Below are 25,995 nucleotides of genomic sequence, written 5' to 3'. Positions count from 1 at the left end.
GAATAACCCCCTATGTTCTTTTATGTGTATCGGACCATTGATGGCGCATATCAAAGAAATCTGCCTGGTGTCAGGTTTTGAGGTTAACTTTGAAAAGTGTACTGTGCACTACGTGAGACAGAGTTAAGCTCGCCTGGCATTTTTTAGGGAGACTCCCATTGGATGGGCCACCAAATCTATTACATACCTAGAGGTGTAACTTCCCAAAAATCTAAGGAATCTATTGGCTCTTAATTTGCGCACTATTTTGTTTAGTATAAGGAAGGATGCAGAGAAATATTGGAACCTTAACTTAGATCGAGCAAACTTGGTAAAGATCATCTTATTTCTCCTTCAGGGTCCATGGTCTCCACAGGGTTAACGATGGGTATGAATGGTGGGGACTAGAACTGGTACCAAACAGCAAAGCTTTCACAACCTCCCAGGATGCAGTGGGGTCCGTCTCCCCTCATATCCCAACCTCCGGTGCTTTTAGTTTTTGTTTTTCTCTGACGTCCTAGTGGATGCTGGGACTCCGTAAGGACCATGGGGAATAGCGGCTCCGCAGGAGACAGGGCACAAAATAAAAGCTTAAGGATCAGGTGGTGTGCACTGGCTCCTCCCCCTATGACCCTCCTCCAAGCCTCAGTTAGATTTTTGTGCCCGGCCGAGAAGGGTGCAATCTAGGTGGCTCTCCTGAGCTGCTTAGAATAAAAGTTTAGTTTAGGTTTTTTTATTTTCAGTGAGTCCTGCTGGCAACAGGCTCACTGCATCGTGGGACTAAGGGGAGAAGAAACGGACTCACCTGAGTGCAGAGTGGATCGGGTTTCTTAGGCTACTGGACATTAGCTCCAGAGGGACGATCACAGGTTCAGCCTGGATGGGTCACCGGAGCCGCGCCGCCGTCCCCCTTACAGAGCCAGAAGAGACGAAGAGGTCCGGTGAAATCGGCGGCAGAAGACATCCTGTCTTCAGTCTAAGGTAGCGCACAGCACCGCAGCTGTGCGCCATTGCTCTCAGCACACTTCACACTCCGGTCACTGAGGGTGCAGGGCGCTGGGGGGGAGCGCCCTGAGACGCAATATAACAATATACCTTAGGTGGCAAAAAGAATACATCACATATAGCTCCTGGGCTATATGGATGTATTTTAATCCCCTGCCATTTTTACACAAAAAAGCGGGAGATAAGGACGTCGTGAAGGGGCGGAGCCTATCTCCTCAGCACACAAGCGCCATTTTCCCTCACAGCTCCGCTGGAAGGACGGCTCCCTAACTCTCCCCTGCAGTCCTGCTTCAGAATCAGGGTAAAAAAGAGAAGGGGGGACATTTTTGGCAGCAAATAACGATAATAACAGCAGCTATAAGGGAATAACACTTATATAAGGTTATCCCTGTATATATATATAGCGCTGGGTGTGTGCTGGCAGACTCTCCCTCTGTCTCTCCAAAGGGCTAAGTGGGGTCCTGTCCTCTATCAGAGCATTCCCGGTGTGTGTGCTGTGTGTCGGTATGCGTGTGTCGACATGTATGAGGAGGAAAATGATGTGGAGGCGGAGCAGTTGCCTGTGTTGGTGATGTCACCCCCTAGGGAGTCGACACCTGACTGGATGATTGTATTTAAACAATTAAGTGATAATGTCAGCAATTTGCAAAAAACTGTTGACGACATGAGACAGCCGGCAAATCAATTAGTGCCTGTCCAGGCGTCTCAGACACCGTCGGGGGCGCTAAAACGCCCGTTACCTCAGTGGGTCGACACAGACCCTGACACAGATACTGAGTCTAGTGTCGACGGTGACGAGACAAACGTAATGTCCAGTAGGGCCACACGTTACATGATCACGGCAATGAAAGAGGCATTGAACCTTTCTGACACTACAAGTACCACAAAGAAGGGTATTATGTGGGGTGAGAAAAAACTACCAATAGTTTTTCCTGAATCAGAGGAAATAAATGAGGTGTGTGAAAAAGCGTGGGTTTCCCCCGATAAAAAACAGCTAATTTCTAAAAAATTATTAGCATTATATCCCTTCCCGCCAGAGGTTAGGGCGCGTTGGGAAACACCCCCTAGGGTAGATAAGGCGCTCACACGTTTATCTAAACAAGTAGCGTTACCGTCTCCTGATACGGCCACCCTCAAAGAACCAGCTGATAGAAGGCTGGAAAATATCCTAAAAAGTATATACACACATACTGGTGTTATACTGCGACCAGCAATCGCCTCAGCCTGGATGTGCAGTGCTGGAGTCGCATGGTCGGATTCCCTGACTGAGAATATTGATACCCTGGATAGGGACAATATTTTGTTAACTATAGAACATTTAAAGGATGCATTACTATATATGCGTGATGCACAGAGGGATATTTGCACCCTGGCATCAAGAGTAAGTGCTATGTCCATCTCTGCCAGAAGAGCGTTATGGACGCGACAGTGGTCAGGGGATGCGGATTCCAAACGGCACATGGAAGTATTGCCGTATAAAGGGGAGGAGTTATTTGGGGCTGGTCTATCGGACCTGGTGGCCACGGCAACGGCTGGAAAATCCACCTTTTTACCCCAGGTCACTCCACATCAGCAGAAAAAGACACCGTCTTTTCAAACTCAGTCCTTTCGTTCCCATAAGTACAAGCGAGCAAAAGGCCACTCTTTTCTGCCCCGGGGCAGAGGAAGAGGAAAAAGACTGCACCATGCAGCCGCTTCACAGGAGCAGAAGCCCTCCCCTGCTTCTGCCAAGTCTTCAGCATGACGCTGGGGATTTACAAGCAGACTCAGATATGGTGGGGGCCCGTCTCAAGAATTTCAACGCGCAGTGGGCTCACTCGCAAGTGGATCCCTGGATTCTACAGGTAGTATCGCAAGGGTACAAACTGGAATTCGAGGCGTTTCCCCCTCGTCGGTTCCTGAAGTCTGCTTTACCAAAGTCTCCCTCCGACAGGGAGGCAGTTTTGGAAGCCATTCACAAGCTGTATTCCCAGCAGGTGAAAATCAAGGTACCCCTCCTGCAACAAGGGAAGGGGTATTATTCCACGCTGTTTGTGGTACCGAAGCCGGACGGCTCGGTGAGACCAATTTTAAATCTGAAATCCTTGAACACTTACATAAAAAGGTTCAAATTCAAGATGGAGTCACTCTGAGCAGTGATAGCGAACCTGGAAGAAGGGGACTATATGGTGTCTCTGGACATCAAAGATGCTTATCTCCACGTCCCAATATACCCTTCTCACCAAGGGTACCTCAGGTTTGTAGTACAAAACTGTCATTATCAGTTTCAGACGCTGCCGTTTGGATTGTCCACGGCACCTCGGGTCTTTACCAAGGTAATGGCCGAAATGATGATTCTTCTACGAAGAAAAGGCATTTTAATTATCCCTTACTTGGACGATCTCCTGATAAGGGCAAGATCCAGGGAACAGTTAGAAGTCGGAGTAGCACTATCTCAGGTAGTGTTACGTCAGCACGGGTGGATTCTAAATATTCCAAAATCGCAGCTGATTCCAACGACACGTCTACTGTTCCTAGGAATGATTCTGGACACAGTCCAGAAGAAGGTGTTTCTCCCGGAGGAGAAGGCCAGGGAGTTATCCGAGCTAGTCAGGAACCTCCTAAAACCAGGCCAGGTCTCAGTGCATCAGTGCACGAGGGTCCTGGGAAAAATGGTGGCTTCTTACGAAGCGATTCCATTCGGAAGATTCCATGCAAGAACATTTCAGTGGGATCTACTGGACAAATGGTCCGGATCGCATCTGCAGATGCATCAGCGGATAACCCTGTCGCCAAGGACAAGGGTGTCTCTCCTGTGGTGGCTGCAGAGTGCTCATCTACTAGAGGGCCGCAGATTTGGCATTCAGGATTGGATCCTGGTAACCACGGATGCCAGCCTGAGAGGCTGGGGAGCAGTCACACAGGGAAGGAATTTCCAGGGCTTGTGGTCAAGCATGGAAACATCTCTTCATATAAACATTCTGGAACTAAGGGCCATTTACAATGCCCTAAGTCAAGCAAAACCTCTGCTTCAGGGTCAGGCGGTGTTGATCCAATCGGACAACATCACGTCAGTCGCCCACGTAAACAGACAGGGCGGCACGAGAAGCAGGAGGGCAATGGCAGAAGCTGCAAGGATTCTTCGCTGGGCGGAAAATCATGTGATAGCACTGTCAGCAGTGTTCATTCCGGGAGTGGACAACTGGGAAGCAGACTTCCTCAGCAGACACGACCTTCACCCGGGAGAGTGGGGACTTCACCCAGAAGTCTTCCACCTGATTGTAAACCGTTGGGAAAAACCAAAGGTGGACATGATGGCGTCACGTCTAAACAAAAAACTGGACAGATATTGCGCCAGGTCAAGGGACCCTCAGGCAATAGCAGTGGACGCTCTGGTAACGCCGTGGGTGTACCAGTCAGTGTATGTGTTCCCTCCTCTGCCTCTCATACCAAAAGTACTGAGAATCATAAGAAAGAGAGGAGTAAGAACTATACTCGTGGTCCCGGATTGGCCAAGAAGGACTTGGTACCCGGAACTTCAAGAGATGCTCACGGACGAACCGTGGCCTCTACCTCTAAGACAGGACCTGCTACTACAGGGGCCTTGTCTGTTTCAAGACTTACCGCGGCTGCGTTTGACGGCATGGAGGTTGAACGCCGGATCCTGAGGGAAAAAGGCATTCCAGAAGAAGTCATTCCTACTCTGGTCAAAGCCAGGAAGGACGTAACCGCAAAACATTATCACCGCATTTGGCGTAAATATGTTGCGTGGTGTGAGGCCAAGAGGGCCCCTACAGAGGAATTTCAACTGGGTCGTTTCCTTCATTTCCTGCAAACAGGACTGTCTATGGGCCTAAAATTAGGGTCCATTAAGGTTCAAATTTCGGCCCTGTCGATTTTCTTCCAAAAAGAACTGGCTTCAGTACCTGAAGTTCAGACATTTGTAAAAGGGGTGCTGCACATACAGCCTCCTTTTGTGCCTCCAGTGGCACCTTGGGATCTCAATGTGGTGTTGAGTTTTCTAAAGTCACATTGGTTTGAACCACTTTCCACTGTGGACTTAAAATATCTCACATGGAAGGTGTCGATGCTGTTAGCCTTGGCTTCAGCCAGGCGTGTGTCAGAATTGGCGGCTTTATCATATAAAAGCCCTTACTTAATTTTTCATTCTGACAGGGCGGAATTGAGGACTCGTCCTCAATTTCTACCTAAGGTGGTTTCTGCATTTCACATGAACCAACCTATTGTGGTACCTGCGGCTACCAGGGACTTAGAGGACTCTAAGTTGCTTGACGTTGTCAGGGCCTTGAAAATATATGTTTCCAGGACGGCTGGAGTCAGAAAATCTGACTCGCTGTTTATCCTGTATGCACCTAACAAACTGGGTGCTCCTGCTTCTAAGCAGACGATTGCTCGTTGGATTTGTAGTACAATTCAGCTTGCACATTCTGTGGCAGGATTGCCACAGCCAAAATCAGTAAAAGCCCATTCCACAAGGAAAGTGGGCTCATCTTGGGCGGCTGCCCGAGGGGTCTCGGCTTTACAACTTTGCCGAGCAGCTACTTGGTCAGGGGCAAACACGTTTGCTAAATTCTACAAATTTGATACCCTGGCTGAGGAGGACCTGGAGTTCTCTCATTCGGTGCTGCAGAGTCATCTGCACTCTCCCGCCCATTTGGGAGCTTTGGTATAATCCCCATGGTCCTTACGGAGTCCCAGCATCCACTAGGACGTCAGAGAAAATAAGATTTTACTTACCGATAAATCTATTTCTCATAGTCCGTAGTGGATGCTGGGCGCCCATCCCTAGTGCGGATTGTCTGCAATACTTGTACATAGTTATTGTTACAAAAATTCGGGTTATTATTGTTGTGAGCCATCTTTTCAGAGGCTCCCTTGCGTTTATCATACTGTTAACTGGGTTCAGATCACAAGTTGTACGGTGTGATTGGTGTGGCTGGTATGAGTCTTACCCGGGATTCAATATCCTTCCTTATTATGTACGCTCGTCCGGGCACAGTATCCTAACTGAGGCTTGGAGGAGGGTCATAGGGGGAGGAGCCAGTGCACACCACCTGATCCTTAAGCTTTTATTTTGTGCCCTGTCTCCTGCGGAGCCGCTATTCCCCATGGTCCTTACGGAGTCCCAGCATCCACTACGGACTATGAGAAATAGATTTATCGGTAAGTAAAATCTTATTTTTTTTCGGTGCCAGCAGGAGCTAGTCACCATTGAACAGTGGGGCTGTAGTAGCAGCCCAAGCTTTGTATTTTTCACTTTTAACTTCATTATTTTATACTTTTAACTTCATTATTTTATTTTTCTTAATACTACTTCAGAGCAGACAGCGCTAGGCAGTCCATGAGACGCCAGCGCTGCTGCTCCGTCACCCCACCGGTACAGCTCCAGCTAGGTGATTTCGGTGGGGGTCCCCCTACATATCTTCACTAGTAGCGGCCGCAGGAGACCTGGACTGCACCCGGACACATGGGGATATGGTAAGGTGGGTTCATGCTTACAGGACTCACGCTCTGCAGTCCGATACCGTCGGTCCAGGAGACAGATCGGCAGCGCTGTAGTGGCCCCAGTTCATTATGTACACTTGAGGGTTTCACTAGACCACCAGGGCGATACATACGGGCACTGGGAATCTTTTTGACAGGCCAGGGTACCGGTGGTTGACATATAGCAAGGGGAGGTCAGAACTTCCCCAGCAGCCCCTCCCCCAGCTCATGGCGCCATTCTGCTGAGGTCTTCCTGCCTGAGCTGCTCCTCTCTCACCCTCCTTCATCTTAGAGACATCAGGCAGCCATTACAGCTCTGCAGGTCTGGAGGAACGCTAGGGTCTGGTCTCCCTGTATGCTTCTCACTTGGAGTGGGGTTATACAGAGCGCTGCATCCTACCAGCTTTCTCATACAAGTTGAGTAGTTGATATCCGTGCCCACTGCAGTTAAATGGTTCTTTCCGCATTGTATGTGACTTATGCTATTGCTGCTGTCTGTACTTCTCTGTCACTGTACATTATACTGCTTTCCATGTATCTTTACTTTAATTAACCCTTGAATACTGGTGGGTTATGGGGTTTATTTACCACACATTACAAATTGTTGTATTTGTGTAGTGTCACTGTCGCATTTTTTGCTCAAGTTACACACTGCACATTTCCATATTGTGTGTGCAAAACAAGCTGGGACACTTACTTTGGTGTCATATAAAACTTGTAACGCAGAAGTTTTACCTCATGATTTATTGCAGCATGGCCAGTGCACTACTTGCTATGCACCCCCGGGTCCTTCAGCACTCCCAGCACAAGAGTCCCCATGGGCTGCTTTTTCTGACATGCTGGCTAAACTTGTGGAACAGAAGGCTACCCCAGTCAAAGCTCCCCCTATAGGCTTACTGCAGCCATAACAAGGTTTACCACAAACATTACAGCCATTACAGTGCTTACCACAGACATTACAGCCTGTTTATCAGCCTATAGAAGCCCCGCCTGATTATCCACCATGGTTGGATATATGTTCAAAATTTGTACAGAGTCTGGCTGCTTCATCTACTGCATTTCAGGATATGTTACAGGGCCAGGTAGCACTGCCTACCTATGGCTATTAAACGTACTGTGCTCTTCAGAGTCCACACCACTTTCTGACTCAGAAGAATCTTCTATGGCAGTAGATCAAGCTTAGGTTTCTGATTCATACTCTTCCCCGGGAGGATGAAGTGCAGTCAAAATTAAATGTGGCAGCTTTAATCAGGGCGGGCAAATTCTCTCTACAGCTGGAATATGCTGAACCTGCCCCCAAAACTAAAGATCCTCTGTCTAAACTAAAGAATGTAGTAGTAGCAGCTGAGTTTCCACACTGTGATCATTTCTCTGAATCTATGGATGATGCATTGAAAACTCCTGAGCTCCTTTTATCTGTTGCCAAAGACTGATCTAAACAGGAAAATTCACCTACAGTGGATGCCCATGTGACACGTGTAATTAGAAGTTATATTCTGCTGATACATACTGCATCCTCCCTTAAGGACCTGCTTGATAGACAATTGGAAGCTCATCTTAACTCAGTATATTCACCGAGGCCCTTGAAAACAGTTTTCAGTCTGATGCTACCACGGAGCAAGTGACACTGTAAGCCAACATCAGGGATGCTGCATATTGTCAACAATCTGGCAACTTCCAAAAGAGCGTAAATACCTTCAGCTTCTTCTACGCGGCCTTGGACTTCATCCTTTTGGTACTCCTTCGTCCAGAGCAAGGCAAACGGTCAATCTATCACCAGACAGGCTAACCCCACAAAGCAAAAACAGCGCTTCCATAGAATCGTGTAAAATGTATTCAATTACACATACATTTATAAAATAAAACTAAAATCACAATACCGGCCAGTATTGAATTATACTACACAACTATCTCATATAGACAGGTAATAAACTTGCATGACCACATACATATAATTAAAACATCGATATGGCAACTTTTCAATGGACAATTGTATCCAAATTCATAGGTGCATTAGTCCCGGTGTTAGTAAAGCTCCTAGGATTATTAAAGTTGTTGCAAACAGCAAAAATCAGTGCACTGCTATTGAAGCAAATGTTAATCAAGCTGTATTAGTATGTTATTTGGCAGTTTTAGTGCATTTGTTTTGCAGAAAGACAGCAGTGCTATACAGCATAGCATGGGCGGCTTTATTAATCACCTGATTGGCCAGTCCTTTAAAATAGGCGGCTGAAGACTTCTCCCGGCTCCTGGTGCTTTTAAACCTTACACGGTGCCATATCTGGAGGGTCCAATTGAGGGGCTGTTGAGATAAATTCTGTGTGCTGTATAAAGATAACCGGTACCGGACCAAAGGGACGTCTTACGCGTTTCTCCGCCTACAGCGCATTGGCGGCTTCCTCAGAGACGATAAGAACGTTTGTCTCTGTGCCCGCATTTAAATAGCGGTACCTTCCTGCGCCCTGCGTCCCCTCTCCACGCCTCGATTCGAGCCGGACCACGGGCGCATGCGCAGCGAATATAGATGACGTCTATTAGTCGTGTCTACTTTCCAAGCCTATTTCTCATGATGGGACGTCAATTACGTCCTCCTGCAATGGATACATTATGCGTTCCACCTAGTTACTAAATGCGGTCCATATTTAGCATCATTATATCTTTATTATAGCTTATTACTACTCTGCATAATTAAACAGTTTTACATTTATAACACAGAGACACAGTTATATCAATATTGGTTATATTGTTCAATAAAAAATTTATATTAAAAATAAATAAATAAAACACATTACCATTGCAAACATTCGTTTATGCATTCATGCATTTTTATATATAGGCGTCGGCTTCGATATCTTAGATCATTAATTAAAGGCCATACATTTATATAAGTGCGCCAACACACAGATGCATAAAAATATATATATAAATACAATCGTCAGTCAGGTGTATCGCTAATCTACATTATATTTATACTTTATATATCTCTCTGGGTTCCCATTACAATTCTTAGTAACTACTCCCAGCATAGGTCATATTATTAAAAAAATATATATAATTCATCAATTAACCTCCTTTCCACCTATATCTTTATTTCCATAATTATACAAACCCATGCACATCCACACATATGATTTTAACAATATACACATGTGTACCTGTGTGTGGGAAAATGAGGAAAAAGATATAAATATAAATCTAAGGGCAGTCCAGAGTTTTCAGTTCTATAACCCTGTAAATAGACCTCCCAAGACATAGACATAAACCCAAATTATACCATAATACATTCCCTAGAGGTAACCATATTATATCTTATAACAGTAGAGAATAGAAAGGGGGCCATCAAAAACTACACCAAAGGAAAAGATGAGGAAACAAAAAATATCCCAGATTTTTTTAAGATAGGTAGAATGTTAATAGGGGCAGATGTACTTCATACATCTCGTACACCATCAGTATATATCCTAATACTTAAGTCCCTAGACATTTTTCAGCTCAACTGTGTCATTGAGCCCCCCAGGTATAAAGGTTCCCAGTACCTCTATCCAATATGCTTCTCGTTTGCACAGTTGTTTAAATCTAACACCCCCCCCCCCCCCCGTTTGGTTATTCCTATTTGCTCTATTGCCTTCACCGTTACTTTGGCCATACTCTGTTTCTGACAGCTAGAGATATGAGATAAGGGATGTAGTTTTAAACCCTTTTGGATGTTTCTTCGATGTTCGGAAAATCGTACATGAAGCGTACGGATTGTCCGGCCTACGTAGTGCTTACCGCAGCCACAAGTGATTAGATAAATTACAAAGACCGACTTACAGTTCAGAATTTTTTTTTATTGAAAATGTTTCTGTTCGTATACGAACGGAAATTCTTACTTTTTCTAGGGGAGTACTTCCAGGTAGTACATTCAAGTCTCCCACATTTATGAAATCCAGTCTGATTTCATAAATGTGGGAGACTTGAATGTACTACCTGTAAGTACTCCCCTAGAAAAAGTCTGAATTTCCGTTCGTATACGAACAGAAACATTTTCAATAAAAAAAAATTCTGAACTGTAAGTCGGTCTTTGTAATTTATCTAATCACTTGTGGCTGCGGTAAGCAGTACGTAGGCCGGACAATCCGTACGCTTCATGTACAATTTTCCGAACATCGAAGAAATATCCAAAAGGGTTTAAAACTACATCCCTTATCTCATATCTCTAGCTGTCAAAAACAGAGTATAGCCAAAGTAACGGTGAAAGCAATAGAGCAAATAGGAATAACCAAACGGGGGGGGGGGGGGGGGGTGTTAGATTTAAACAACTGTGCAAACGAGAAGCATATTGGATAGAGGTACTGGGAACCTTTACACCTGGGGGGGCTCAATGACACAGTTGAGCTGAAAAATGTCTAGGGACTTAAGTATTAGGATATATACTGATGGTGTACGAGATATATGAAGTACATCTGCCCCTATTAACATTCTACCTATCTTAAAAAATCTGGGATATTTTTTGTTTCCTCATCTTTTCCTTTGGTATAGTTTTTGATGGCCCTCTTTCTATTCTCTACTGTTATAAATGAACTGGGCCAAGTCCTCTTTCATTCCGTCTCAGAGGATACTCCATCTCGGGGCTCTGCTGGATGCTCAGGTACAGCGCATCTTTCTTCCTCCGGACAAGATTGCGGCACTACAATTACGCATTCGCAACCTGCTTCACAGTCGCAGGGTGTCCATCCACTCAGTGATGCAGACTCTAGGCTCCATGGTATCCACCTTCGACATGATGGAATACGGACAGTTCCACTCCAGGGCTCCCCAGCGTCTGATGCTGGCCAGATAGAATGGGGTCCACCAGCACATCAAGTCTCAGACAATGGTTCTATCTCAGGAAGTCTGAGTGTCCCTCGCCTAGTGGTTACACCCCCCCCAATCTGGACAAGGGTCTCCCATTTTTTATTCCTCACTGGGTTCTTCTCACAACGGATGCCAGTCTACATCGGTGGGGAGCTGTCACAGGCAGTCACTCTTTCAGGAGCGATGGTCCGCAATAGAGTCTGTTCTTCTGATCAATGTCCTAGAACTCCAAGCAGTTTACCAGGCCCTTCAAATGCCTCAAGACATTCTGCAGGGTTCTCCTGTGCAAGTACAGTCTGACAACGCCACGGCTGTGGCTTATATCAATTGGCAAGGGGGCACTCGCAGTGCCGCGGCCATGCAGGAAGTAAACCAGATTCTTGCCTGGGCAGAGATTCATCTTCCAGCCATCTCTGCGATTTTCATTCCAGGAGTCCTCAACTGGGAAGCAGACTTCCTTAGTCGCCAAGACACGTGCATGCAGGGAAGTGGTCTTTACACCCAGATGTATTTCGGATTCGTGTGGACCTCATGGCCTCCAGAAACAATCACAAAGTACCTATGTACAGGGTCAGGACACGAGATCCAGACGCAGCCTTCGTGGACGCTCACGGTTTCATGGAACTTGCTTCTGGCTTATCTCTTCCCTCCAGTATCTCCTCTTCCCAGAGTACTACGCAAATTCAAAGAGGAAGGCAGCACTATCATCCTAGTGGCTCTGGCATGGCCTCTTCAACCAGATATTTTATTGCAAGGACCCGGTCTTCACCCGGACCTAGCTCGCTTGTCTGTGACGGCGTGGCTCTTGAGTCATCCCTCCTAAGGGATAAAGTGTTTTCTAATGTGGTCATTCAAACCCTACTGAGTGCTCGTAAGCCTGCATCAGCGTGCATTTATTACTTTGTTTGGCATTCTTACTTTCAGTGTTGTGTTCATCAACACTATAATCCTCTGATTTTTAGGGTTACTAGACTCCTAGCCTTTTTGCAGGCAGGCCTCATCATGGGCATTCGCTTGGCTTCTCCGAAGGTATAGGTTTCTTAACGGTCGGTTTGGTTTCAGAGAGAACTAGCTCCACTACCAGATATCCGTACATTCATGCAGGGAGTGCTTCAAATACATTCTTCCTTTGTGCCTCCTTGGGATCTCTCCTTGGTTCTTTGGGCCTTACAACAATCTCCTTTTGAACCATAAGATACAGTTGACCTCAAATGGTTGACTGCAAAAACTATCTTCCTCTTGTTCCTCTTGCTATTGTTGCAGCCAGTAGAATTTCTGACTTGCAGGCCCTCTACTGTAACTTCTCCTTTTTTTTTCCATTAGGACAGAGCGGTCGTTCGGACCAAAACAGGGATACCTACCTAAGGTGGTCTTCCAAGTTTCATATAAATGAGCCAGTTGTGGTATCAGCCTTCCATGGACCGGATCTGTCACAAGAGGAAGCTTCACTGGATGTGGTCCATGCTCTGAAAATATACGTGGACCGTTCTCTTTCCATTAGAAAGACGGATTCCTTATTCGTTCTCTATGGTTTCCACAAGCGGGTATGGCCAGTCAATGAACAAACATTGGCATGTTGGCTCCACATGACCATCTCGCAGGCTTAAACGCAGGCTGATCTTCCAGTCCCTAGTACAGTCTCTGCTCATTCTACTCGCTCTGTGGGCCCTTCATGGGCAGCCTGCCATGGCGCGTCTGCTGAACAAGTATGCAAAGCCGCTACTTGGTCTTCTGCTCACACGTTTTTAGATTCTATGCCTTTGAGACGTTTGCCTCTCAGGATGCATCATTTGGGTGCAATGTCCTCCTTTCAGCTAAGGAGTATTCCCTCCCTATTACAACTGCTTTGGGACATCCCATTGTTAACCCTGTTGAGACCATGGACCATGAAGAAGAAAATGTTATGGTAAAATCTTAACTTTTTGTTAACTCTTTTTCTTCGAGGTCATGGGATACACAGGGCGCCCACCCTGATGAAACTAGCTTCAATGGGTTACTCTTCTCTGTCACCAGTTCCCTTCTCCTACTAGTGAGTGTGTTTCCTGTGTGTACCTTTCTTTCTTCTCGCCTCTCCAGTTCCTACTTTGGGCTTGTTACCTAACTGAAGTACCTGAGACTGGGGGCGGGTTATAAGGGGAGACAAACCCCACTGCATCCTGGGAGGTTCTGAAAACTTTGCTGTTCGGTGCCAGTGCTTGTATCCACCATTCATACCTAATTTTTAACCCTGTGGATCCCATGGACCTCGAAGAAAAAGACTTAAAGGTAAGATTTTTACCATTACTCGTAAGACTCTCTTACACGGTACAGTCTTTCTATTTTATTGACTAGGTGTGACACTAGGGAAGTTGAGAGGGTATTATGCACTTTTGTTTGGAATGGTAAGAAGGCTAGGACTGGCCTTACCAAGCTTCAACAAAGTCGATCCAATGGTGGGGAAAATGTACCCAATATTAGTGCTTATTGCTACGCTGCCCATCTTCGTTATTTGAGAGATTGGCTTCATAACAAAAATATATATGCTACCTTGGATTCTGCTTTCTTGAATGCTGTCAGTTTATCCTTGTTCTTGCACCTAAATGAAAGCGCGATACCAATGACTGTCCAAGAAAATCCACTATTGATGTCCACCTGTAAAGGGTGGCACATTTTGTGCCATAAGCGCTTCCTGAACACATACGTATCCCCACTCTAAACTTTAAAAATGGGGCTGCAGGGTATCTCTTTACTTTATGGGTCAAATGGTATTTGAATGATGTGATGGGGAAGCCATTGTTTACACAGGCAGTGGAGCAACATCCACTGCTCAGACCTTTCGCTTTGGTTTTCTTGCAGGTCCAATGTTACGTTGCTTGTCTCTCCAGAGTGCTCTCACCAGATGACTGTAAACATGAGTAAGAATCCATCCTGTAGAGCAATTTCAGCCCATTATTCTTTTCTTTGTACTCAATTACAGTGTTTATATACAGGCGTCGGGTCTGGCACAATGGAGAGACCAATTTCCATCTTTTAACTACAAAGAAGTTGTTGCGAATACTAGAGTTATATTAAGCTACTACCTGCAGCACCCTATGTTGAATTATTTTTGAACATATTTCATAGGACATATTTGTCGCCTTATTGTAGACCTCTTATGGGGATGACGGATGATCATTCCTGTTGTAGGTGCTGCTCTCAAAGGGCGGATTTGATGTAATGTTTATGGGTGTGTACAATAATAAGATTTAGGACTCTGGTATGGGGCTATTATTATTATTATTATTATTAATAACTGTTTCTTACACAGCGCAGCTGTTACACTTTACAATTGACTATGTCAATCGTCATTTAATTGTATGCCTCTGAATAGGCAATACTTGACATCTTACCGGAAGGCACCCAAATAGAGCAAGGGGTACAGAAATTGCTGATGGCTATATCAGCTGTAGCTACAAAATGTATCCTACAACTCTGGATAGTATCTGCGTCCCCTCGGTTTTGTCTTTTTTTTTTTATATAATTCATATTTTTAGAATAAAATGGTTGGAGGCCTTACTACAGAAGGAGAGTTTTACAGATAAATTTTTTCGAAACATGGGAGAGTTATATTGAGACCCTGTCCCGCCCTCTTAAAGAACAGTTCTGGTAGTGTTTTAGGAATACCTTATGGCAGTGTTTCCCAAACTCTCTTGAATCACAGCGCCCTAGAGTATCAGATTTTTTTTCACAGCACCCCTAGGCCAAAAGTTACTTATTAAGAAATTTAGAAAGGTTTTTTTAAGTACGTAAATCGTATTATATGTCATCCTTAAGCCCCGGGGAGAGGTGTGTGCTGAGCGAGGGGGGGCGCGCGGACAAGGGGGCCGCTCTAGTACCAGCGATAGCGACGCGTGGGGCAGGGCATCGCTGTAGGGCATACGGACGGAGAGATCCGTGCTTAACTTCTAAGCAATCAAGTCAGATTGCTTAGAATTTAAGCACGAATATCTTCGTCTGTACCCCCCCTTTAGGTTCAGTTATGTGGTGAGTGACAGGATTTACTTATGTTTGTCCACATGTTTTATGATTGGAAGCCACAAACAATGGATAACATTGACCATAAATTTATTTTAATTGCTCCTGAACCAGCAATCCAAGGCACCCCTGCAAGTGTCCTGAGGCACTCCAGGATGTCATGGCACTCAGTTTGAGAACCTGTCCATCTACGAGTAGCTATCATTTACCGCCCCCCTGGCATGTCCTCCAAATTCCTTGACAATTTTGCTTCCTGGCTTCCTCACTTCCTCTCTTCTGACATTCCCTCCATTATCTTAGGCGACTTCAACATCCCAATTGATATCCCCACAAAATCCTCTGCCTCTGAACTCCTTAACCTTATCTTCACTCGGTCTCTCCCAGTGGACCTCCTGCCCCTCCCATCTGAATGAAACCTCACTGGATCTGGTCTTCACTCACCGCTGAGATATTTCTGATTTATTCAACTCCCCATTTCCCCTCTCAGACCACCACCTGCTCTCCTTTAACTTATCTCTCTCTGCTACTCCATCTCTACCTCCTAAGGCTACCTTCACTAAACGCAACATTGAGGCTATCAACACCACTTCCCTATCCTCCCTACTCGACTCGCTTCTCTCTCCTATACGGTCTCTCTCATGCCCTGAACAGGCCACATCCCTATACAATGCTTCCCTTACTTCTGCTCTTGACTCTGTCGGTCCACCAACCACCATCCACCCTTGCAGATCAACACCCCAATCCTGGCACACCAGATATTTGCAAAAATGCTCAAGTACTGGTGAGAGACAGTGGAGGAAATCACGCTGTAAGGCAGACTTCCTCCATTTGAAACTTATGCTCTGTTCATTCAGTGCAGCCCTTTCCCTTGCTTAAATAGTCATACTTCAAAAATGTCATATCCTCCCAGTCTTCCAACTCCCGGCGCCTCTTTGCCACACTCAACTACCTCCTCTGCCCACCCTCACCTCATCTCCCCCCCTCACTCTCTGCTCTTCACATCCAAAATTGACTCCATACGTCTGGACATCGCATCCCACCAAAAAATCAGCAACCAGCCACTACCTATCCCTTCCCGCCCCTCCTCTTCCCTCTTAGCAACTCTGACATCTTTCTTCCATGTATCTGGTGAAGAAGTCATGGCCCTCATCCGTTCTTCACACACCCCCCCTCCACCTCCCCACTTGACCATATCCCCTCCCGCCTACTCCGCTACCTCTCCCCCTGTCTGCTCCCATCTTGCCCACCTCCTCAATCTCTCCCTCTCATCAGGCACTGTCCCCTCTGCCTTCAAGTATGCACTTTTCTCCCCTTTTCTTAAAAAAAACTAAAAAAACTTACCCTTGATCCACACACTTTCTTCAACTATCGACCCACCTCTCTCCTTCCTTTTGCCTCCAAACTCCTTGAGCGTATTGACTATAACCGCATGACTGCCTTTCTTCCTTCCACTCAATACTTGACCCATTCCAGTCTGGCTTCCGTCCTCTCCACTCCACTGAAACTGCCCTCTCAAAAGTCTGCAATGACCTTCTATCTGCTAAACCCAAGGGTCACTACTCTCTACTTATTCTCCTTGACCTCTCTGCTGCTTTTGACGCTGGACCACCCTCTCATTCTGCAAATCCTTCACTCCTTTGGTCTGTGTGATACTGCCCTCTCCTGGCTGTCCTCCTACCTCTCTGACCGTTTCTTTTCTGTCTCCTCTCATGTCTCCACCTCCACCACACTTCCACTAACTGTAGGTGTCCCTCAAGACTCTGTTCTTGGTCCTCTCTTTTTCTCTCTCTATACATCCTCTTTAGGAGAAATCATTAGCTCTTTTGACATACAATATTATCTCTATGCTGATGATACTCAAATTTACATTTCCTCCCTTGACCTCTTTTCTGCTCTCCTCACTCGTGTATCCAACTGTCTTTCTGCTATCTTTTCTTGGATGTCCCAGCACTTTCTTAAACTTAACATGTCTAAGACTGAGCTGATCATCTTCCCACCCTCCTGCACAGCCTCATCTCCCACAATTCCATTATCTATAGATGGCACTACTATCTCCTCTTGCCCCCAAGTGCACTGTCTTGGAGTAATCCTTGACTCCTTCCTCTCCTTCAAGCCACACATTCAGCACCCCTCACAAACCTGTCATTTTTATCTCAAAAATATTTCCAGGATCAGACCCGTTCTCATCTAGGATGCCACTGAGACCCTTATCCACTCACTGGTCATCTCCAGACTGGACTACTGTAATCTCCTGACTGGCATCCCTAACACATACATCTCTCCACTCCAATCTATCCTCAGTGCTGCTGCCCGGATCATCTTCCTCACCAAATGCATTACATCCACATCCCCTTTCTAACTAGTCCTTCACTGGCTCCCCATCCCCCTCAGAATCCATTTCAAGCTTCTCACACTCACTTACAAAGCCCTCACCCACTCCTCTCCCAGTTACATCTCTGACCTTATCTCCCTTTACTCTCCCACCCATCCTCTTTGCTCTGCTAATGCACGCTGCCTCTCCTGCCTACTGATTACCTCCTCCCAATCCTGCTTCCAAGATTTTGCACGTGCTGCTCCCTTTTTCTGGAATTCTCTAACTCTCCCCCCTCAGACTCTCCACCTCTCTACAAAACGTCAAACGGGCTTCACCAAACCCAGCCGTCTCTCGTCCTAAGCCTTCTGTGTCCCATGCTCACTTTCTACCCCATCTGTGTCACCCCTGTTTGTGTGCCCCTGCCCTTTAGGATTTAAGCTCTCTCGAGCAGGGTCCTCATCCCTCATGTGCTTTCACGTCTCTTACTTGACCTATCTTCTTTTCAATACTTGCTTTGATGGCACGAAATCCTTCAGCTTCTGCCACCCCGATACTTATTTCAGAGCTGTTTACTGACGTAGCTATGTTTATATACCCTCTATTTGTCCTATATTGTATTGAACTGTAAGTCATTGTCTTCATGTTTTGCTTTTTTGTTTACTCTGTAATTGGGTGCTGCGGATCCCATGTGGCGCCATATAATTAAATGATGATAATAAATAATAATAACCACTGCCTTATGGTATGAAACGCGTGGATATGCTCAAGATCCCCCAATTTCTTTTGTTGAAGATTAGATTATGGTGGAGCAACACCTTGGTGGATCTATGCTTTTTATTTTTTAATCGATGGAAGGAGGTTGGAGGATATGGATCCAGGATTCACACCATTTTCCCAGACTTGTTTCTGGGTTGACACCAGATTTGAACATATTGTTCATTTAACATTATTATGATTGGATAAATGTTCTTATTGTGTTCCATTGTAATCATATGCAAAATCTTCATTTTGTCATGCTTCAGTAAAGATTAAAACAGTGCTCAAATTTGGCAGAGCTGCATTTCGCGCTGCATGAAGTATTGAGGCTGGATGTATGAAGTCACATCTGTAGCTTGCCATGTCCTCTCTTGCCAGCTCTCACACGAGCACCAGTGGGGAAGTGCCAGGACCTGTCATTTTCATAAGCACTACAGTAGTGTTGGTGCAGCCCAGCTACATAACAGATGCAAGCCTGGACATTTAACATCTGGAATTAGGTTTCCACTGGGATCCGGACAGATTTGCTGATTACCAGACTTTCCAGATTAATCCTAGTCAGGTGGTAAATGTAGAACCCAGCTATCTCGGCACAGCTGCTGAGGGATTCTGTGCCTGCTACCGCGTAGGTGCTGTTTTGCTAATTTTTCAGCAGTGTAAACAGTTGCTTCCCATGCAATGCCACTGGAGCATGTATGCCATGGCAATCAAAATATCTTTTTAAGTTGTTGCTGTTACTTAATTACCTTTTTATGCATTAGTGAAAATATAAAGTTTACACTAAGCGAGTGGGATCTGCATGTAATAATCAGAACACATTTATTACGTACTGTGACAAACAGGTCTATGAAAAGACTAAAGCTTTCTATGGGCATCTGCAGACTCATGCTAATGACAGGGTTAATTCCTCACATATCCCTGCACAGAGCACGGCTGCACAAGTGGATCACATGAGTTTAATTAGCTGGTGAGTGCTAGGCAGGAGGTAGAAGTTTAGGTCTTGTGTTCCGGGTGGGCATCCAATGCCAGATAGTTGGCCGGACCAGTGAAAGGGTTGCAGGAATACTTTTGCTGGTGTGACGCTGCATGTGCCATCCTGGCAAACCTGGAAAACCTGAATAAACTACTGCAAGATAGGTCAGCAAGACTTGTGTGTGGGCATTCAAATATTACCTGGTTTGCAACCGTACATATTGGACTTTGTTCATTTGCACAAACACATTGGAAGGTTATTGCTTCTTGCTAAAATGTCTATTCCTTTAAGATGCTGCAAATCTCCAAATATATATCATGCTTAAGCTAAATTCCATATATTGCATGGCGATTTGTGTATAATGCCTGGTTTATGATGGGGTTTACATTAGAACAGTGTTTCCCATTCCAGTCCTTGTGAAATGCTAAAGCTGCCACATACTGTACCTACAGATTATCTTTCTAAACTGCCAATTAGTTGGCTGGTTGGAAATGTATGAGAGCAAATGGCAATCAACCATTTGTTCCCAACGCCAGGCACAGGCAAAAACTGTCAGACAAGTTGGTTAAATTTAGATTGTTGTCTGCTCCCATACATTAGCAGATTTTCAGTCCAAACAGCCAACTGGAGTCTGGAAACACTGGCATAGAATATTGGGAAGCACAGAGTGAGTGCCAGATGAAATATACATAAGAGGCAACATTGCTGTATATATGCACTCCCATACCTACAATTCCAATCCAAAGGGGTACCTTTTTTATGTTCTTGTTTTCTTTAATCTCCTATTTATTTATTTTTAATTGGGAATTGCTTGTATGGTTGGTGAGTTATGAAGACCAAAAATTGTTGGAGTGAATCACTAATTTAGGATACAGTTTGTAGTATCATAAAATTATATTCATGTATTGTAAAAACCTGAAAAGCTAATATATATGTTGTAATTATGTAGTCATGATGTAAACACCAGAACGACATGTTTGGGATAGCGTCACATGATTTTAGGGTTAGGCTTGCATGTAGAATCGCACGGTCAATATTCTGGCAGTGTTGACTTGTGTGATAACTTAGGTCACTACAATGATGTCATTAGGAAACAATTGTTCTGCTCTTTGTGTACATCATGATGCGCCCAGTACTCTGTACAGGGATGATTAGATGTTTTTTGCTCTTTCAGGTAAAGAAAGCTGCTTTGAAAGAATAGTGACGAGGTTTGGCAAAAGTGTTACCTACGTAGTAATTGGAGATGGCAGGGATGAAGAAATGGCTGCCAAACAGGTATGATATTAATTAATTAGATCATCCAAAGTGAATATATGAATATTGGCTTATTTGTAAATTAAGAAAAAAAATTAGTAATGGTGCCAAACAATTAATGCAAACATCTACTTTTCAAACTCTCTTCCTGTCCCTTCTATGTAGGATGTGTGTTTCGCTGTACATAGACTGTATATACCACCTAGAATGTGTCCTTATACATCTACCCAAGAGAAGCCTGGTACGAGTGAGCCGCCAGGTCCCGTGCAGCCCTGCTAGACTCGGGTGTCTTTTTTTCTTTTTCTTTTTTTGTTGTTGTTGCTGAAAATGCTTCTTAGTCGCAATGTGATGTGGCTAAGACACACAGGACTGTGCTAAATTTGATATGCAGCACTTTTATATCTGTGTGCAACTGAGTTTGTATAGAAAATACATCGGAACTTGGTGTGGGGGAAAAGCCACGTCCACTGTCGGAATCCAATATAAAAGTGTCACATATCAGATGAATCAGCAGAGTCTCCTACTCACATTGCAATGAAGATTCTTTTACCTGCAAAAATGATGCCCAATGTTAGCAGAGTCTCATGGGACCTGACATTGAGAGGTACACCTGCAGCAATGGTGTATGTATGTGTACACATCTGTATGTACAAATCAGAGATCCCCTTCACCAGGGAGGTGTGAAATTATTGGATATTTCATGTTGTGTAGCCTTAGTCCAGTGGGATGTTATAATGGTTTGAGTATTAGGTCAGTATTACAGAGACAAGAATAAACGTGCATTAAAAAGGACAATGTAATCAGGTGTTTACTTGCACTATATTTCTAACTTGGGGAATAATTTTATGTTTGTACGCAATGGCCGATGTTCACACAGCGGAGTGATTATCAGCAGACTGCGCATGTTCCACGATCCCACTCGCAATGAGGATTTAATGGGAAAGTGATTGATTGGAAGTGACCGCTTGGAGTTGTTAACAGGGACAGATTGGAAAAACGCTAGAGTGTCTTGGCCATTCTCAGGGGCTGCTGCAAGCTCCTATGTCCAAAAACATGGCGCCTGCGTTGTTACTGCTGTCTTCAGTCTGCATAGCTATAGGCCTTCCCTTAACCCCAGTGTTCCTCATTTTTTTTACAGGCTGCGAATATGTATGCAATTTTAAATGAGTTTGTGATGGCTCCGGTGGGAATCTCTTCTGATTTCTGGATGCCCGTTTCACTTGCTAACATTTGCAGCTCCATAAACTACAAAATCACAATTGCATCGGTGTACAAACATGAATTAGGCCTTTTGTGTGGAAACGTTTGGCTTGATACACATTTAGTAATATCATGGACTGCTGCTGCCTCACTCTTCTAATTGTGAAAAGCTCCTCCTGTGGCCTAATTAGACACGGTAGTATGTTGGTGTGTCTTTTTGCGAGTAACTTCTCCGTTGAACATCAACAGTACAAGAGGCTGCTGGTTTACTCAACAGAAGAGCTATATGATATATATTGTTATACAAGGGTTTTTTTTTTACCTTCTAACATCACATGGTGGTGACAGACCTTCCCCCTGGGGATTGTTCAGTTAAATAAAGCCCCAACCAGTGAACTGAGTTGTAGAGCAGACAGACAACAGATGACTGTAAATCCTGGTGAGATATATTACCTATTTTGCACTTTATTCTTGTCTTAAGAAAATAAAAACATGTTGTAATAGTACTGAGAGTATGATGTTTTTCCCACGTTACTATACAATAAAATTAAATAATTATTTCAGCTGTTAATGCAATATATTTCTTTCTTCTTACACCTTCAAAGCACAACATGCCTTTCTGGAGAATCGCAAACCACAATGACCTCATCTCTCTACAGCAAGCTTTGGAACTGGACTTTTTGTGAGGTACTCTGCAAAACCATGGACTCAAACAAGCCTCCAGATCTGCTGGAATCTACATGTGTAGAACGGAGACATCTGTTTGATCTGATGAACTCGCTCACATCTACAAATTTCGAGAAGGGGAAAATCTTTTCAGTTCTGTCTTTCTCGGAAGAGAAACCATCACATCTACTCTCCAGTCATGAAGAATGTCCAACTTAGATTTGACATCTCACCTACCTCTTCAGTTGCTTGTCAGCCTGGTTCTTCAATTTCCTGTTTCATGTCCCACCTACCTCTTCAGACTTCTTATATGTACGTTTCATCCAGACACTAACTCTGTAGTGTTAAGGCTGTTTCTCACATAAAAGGAGGAACACGTATAAAAAGAACAGCCACATTGTTTTTTTTTTTTTTTTTTGTTAAATCAGATGTATAATGTAGCAGTGGATCCTGACTTATACTCTATTGCATACTGATGTCAAATGAAGTACCCAATCTTTTATCGAAGGATGGAAACTGTCTGCATCAGACCTAGCTCGCCTGGCCCCCTAGTCTGTGAGACTGAAGACCTAGGACAGTGTACGTTTTTCTGGGATTTTTAACAGTATCACAAGTCCATACTGGCTTGCCTTTGTTGTTGTCTGCTTGATGACCATTGTGGAACTTTATAAAATACCTCGATGAGGGAGGGGAAAAGTTCTCCCATTATTATACCTTGAGAGTCAGTAACTTATTAAAAAAAACAAAAACCTAATATAATCATCTCTACTGTTTCCCTCCCAGTGTATTTAATGGCCAACAAAGAACACAAACTCTTGTCTAGGCACGGTGAGAGACATAACAGTATCTGAAATTGGTGTTTGGGTTATTTCCCAAAACAAAATCATTTTGTTTTTGTTTTATTTGTTAATAATCAAGTGCAGGAATAAATTCTTTTTTTTTTTTTTAAACATAGTTTTTATTCGTTGGATCACAGAAAGCAGCAGAAACCAACATATAGCAGATACAACGTAGTACAGTACTAAAACAGTCTAGGAGTTGGTATATAAAGAGAAGACTAACAAGAACAAAAATGATCTGTTTTTGACCCATAAAGTGGGCAGTATAAGACAAAAAGCATGGCAGCTAGCTAAGAGGCCAACTGATGTAGATTAGAGAGTAAAAAAGAAGGAAGGAGAGAAAGAGAGGAAAGAGGAGAGTGAGAGATATATGGGGGGGGGGTTCCATTAGGTGTAGCACATGGTCTTACTAATTAAAAGGCGAGGGAGCATGTTGGGTGGACAACCATGGACTCCAAATTTTATCAAATGACTTAGAGGAGCAGTTTACGATACTAGTCATGTAGTCCATACGGTAGACGTACCAGATGCGGTCGATTATAGATTGCATGGAGGGCGGAGCGGGATATTTCCAGTCTGCGGCCAATTGACATGTCAGTGCAGAGACTATATGACGCAACAGTTTATTTTGAGATTTCAATAACATTGGCAGGTTTAAGGGGAGGAGAATATATTTAGGATCGTAAGGAACAGAAGTCTGCAATAAGCTAGAAATAAGATCAATCACGTCTTTCCACAGAGTCACTATTTTAGGGCATGACCACCATATATGAAGAAAGGAGCCCTCTGCGCCACATCCTCTCCAACATCTATCCGATGTATCCGGGTACATTCTGCTTAAACGAGTTGGTACATAATACCATCTATATAATAGTTTATAAACATTTTCTTTAATTCTAACGCATATGGAGCTAGAAGCTGCGTTATCCCAGACTTCAGACCATTCCTCATCATCTAAAGTTGAACCCAGATCCAATTCCCATGCTCTCTCATGAGGATCACGTTGAGAGGATGGTTCCCCATTGAGAGTGGTATATAAGAGAGAAATTAGGCCATTGGTAGAATGACGCCGGAGACATACTGACTCGAACGTAGTAAGGGGTCTGCTAGAGAGAACGTGGCTCATTGAGGAATGAAAGTGCCTAAGTTGCAAGAATTGATAAAAATGTCTGGAGGGGATATCCGTATCTTCCTGAATCTTGGAAAATTGAGGAAAACTAGAATCTTTGGTGATATCATTCAGGTACAATATACCTCTATCCTGCCAAGGGGCAAATAATGGCTTTTGTGTACCGGGGGGAAATCCAGGGTTATGTAGTATTGGTATGATGGGGGAGGGAGTTGGGGCCAAGCCAAATTTCCTATTGGCAAAGTCCCAAACCGTTAGTGAGCGGGAAACTATGGGGTGGGAGGACACATTTCGAGGGCGGCAGGATTTCGTGAGCCAGAGAAGAGAGAGTAGAGAGACCTAATTCAGCAGCTTCTATAGATACCCAGACCCTTCGAGACTCGGGGTTGCACCATTGTACACATTGTGAGAGTTGCGTAGCTAAATAATATCTTTTAAAATCCGGGATGCCCAGACCGCCACTACATGTGGGGCGCTGTAATAATTTTAGTCGAACTCGGGGACGCTTATTTGCCCAAATAAATTGCGATGTGTGAAACTGTAAGAATTTTAAAGGCAGATGGAGGGATAAAAATCGGTAGGGTTTGAAATAGATATAGTATCCGAGGGAGCACGTTCATCTTCACTGAGTTCACCCTACCTATCCATGAGATAAAGAGGTTGGACCAAGAAGACAGATCTGATTTAATTTGGTCTAAAAGTCTAGGGAAATTAGCTTGGTAAAGTTGATGATGGCTATGCGTTAAAAAAATGCCTAGGTATTTAATTTTTTGTTTGTGCCATTGAAAAGGAAAGGAATTTTCCAAATTGAGCCTAATCGGGCCAGGGATGTAAAAATTCAGCACTTCAGTTTTACTCGTGTTGATTTTATAACCGGAATGTTTGGAGTAGAGATCAATTTCAGAAAGAAGTGGTTGCAACGACTGAGTTGGGGATCCAAGGTATAAGAGAACATCGTCAGCATACAAAGCAATTTTATGTTCAGAAGGGCCCACCCGCACCCCAGCTATATCCGTATTAGCACGGATCCTAGCTACCAGAGGTTCCATTACCAAGGCAAACAGCAGGGGGGAGAGTGGGCATCCCTGTCTGGTGCCATTAGTGATTCCGAAAGTAGAGGAGGTGAGGCGATTGACCGAGACTGTGGCAGTAGGGGATCTATAAAGCGCCGAGACACCTTCCAAAAATTTGCCAGAGAAGCCCATCCTTCTGAGTACCGAGAAAGCGAAGGACCAAGATTTCCTATCAAAAGCTTTCTCGGCATCCAGTGCTAGTAACAATGATGGTAGCTTTTGTTTATCAATAGAATAAATCAAATCTATGGCTCTCCTGGTATTATCGGAGGCCTGACGGCCAGAGATAAAGCCCACTTGGTCTGGGTGTATCAACTGTGAGAGTAGGGGAGCCAAGCGGTTGGCCAAAATTTTTGCATAAATCTTAAGGTCAACATTCAGTAATGAGATCAGGCGATAATTGGAACATTGCGTGGGATCTCTCTCTGGTTTCGGAATCACCACGATGGCAGCTTGCACCGTTGCCGGCGCAAACGATGCTCCCTCTAGAACAG

The 25,995-nt window shown here is 44.4% G+C and overlaps 1 protein-coding gene across 2 annotated transcripts in view; it reads left to right on the top strand.

Moving 5' to 3' along the window:
* The window catches only part of EYA3 (EYA transcriptional coactivator and phosphatase 3), a 229,895-nt gene extending 206,671 nt beyond the window's left edge, over positions 1–23,224 (top strand). For both annotated transcript variants that reach the window (XM_063954572.1, XM_063954571.1), the window contains 2 exons: positions 20,515–20,615; positions 22,400–23,224. In XM_063954572.1, the coding sequence (XP_063810642.1) occupies positions 20,515–20,615; positions 22,400–22,480 (182 nt within the window). In that variant the 3' untranslated portion in view covers positions 22,481–23,224. The remainder of the gene's footprint in view (positions 1–20,514; positions 20,616–22,399) is intronic.
* Positions 23,225–25,995: the final 2,771 nt, after the last annotated feature.

The sequence above is a fragment of the Pseudophryne corroboree genome, chromosome 2, assembly GCF_028390025.1.
Source record: "Pseudophryne corroboree isolate aPseCor3 chromosome 2, aPseCor3.hap2, whole genome shotgun sequence".
Classification (NCBI taxonomy): domain Eukaryota; kingdom Metazoa; phylum Chordata; class Amphibia; order Anura; family Myobatrachidae; genus Pseudophryne; species Pseudophryne corroboree.
Note: the sequence above shows the minus strand (reverse complement) of the source record. Positions and strands in the feature narration are given on the sequence as shown.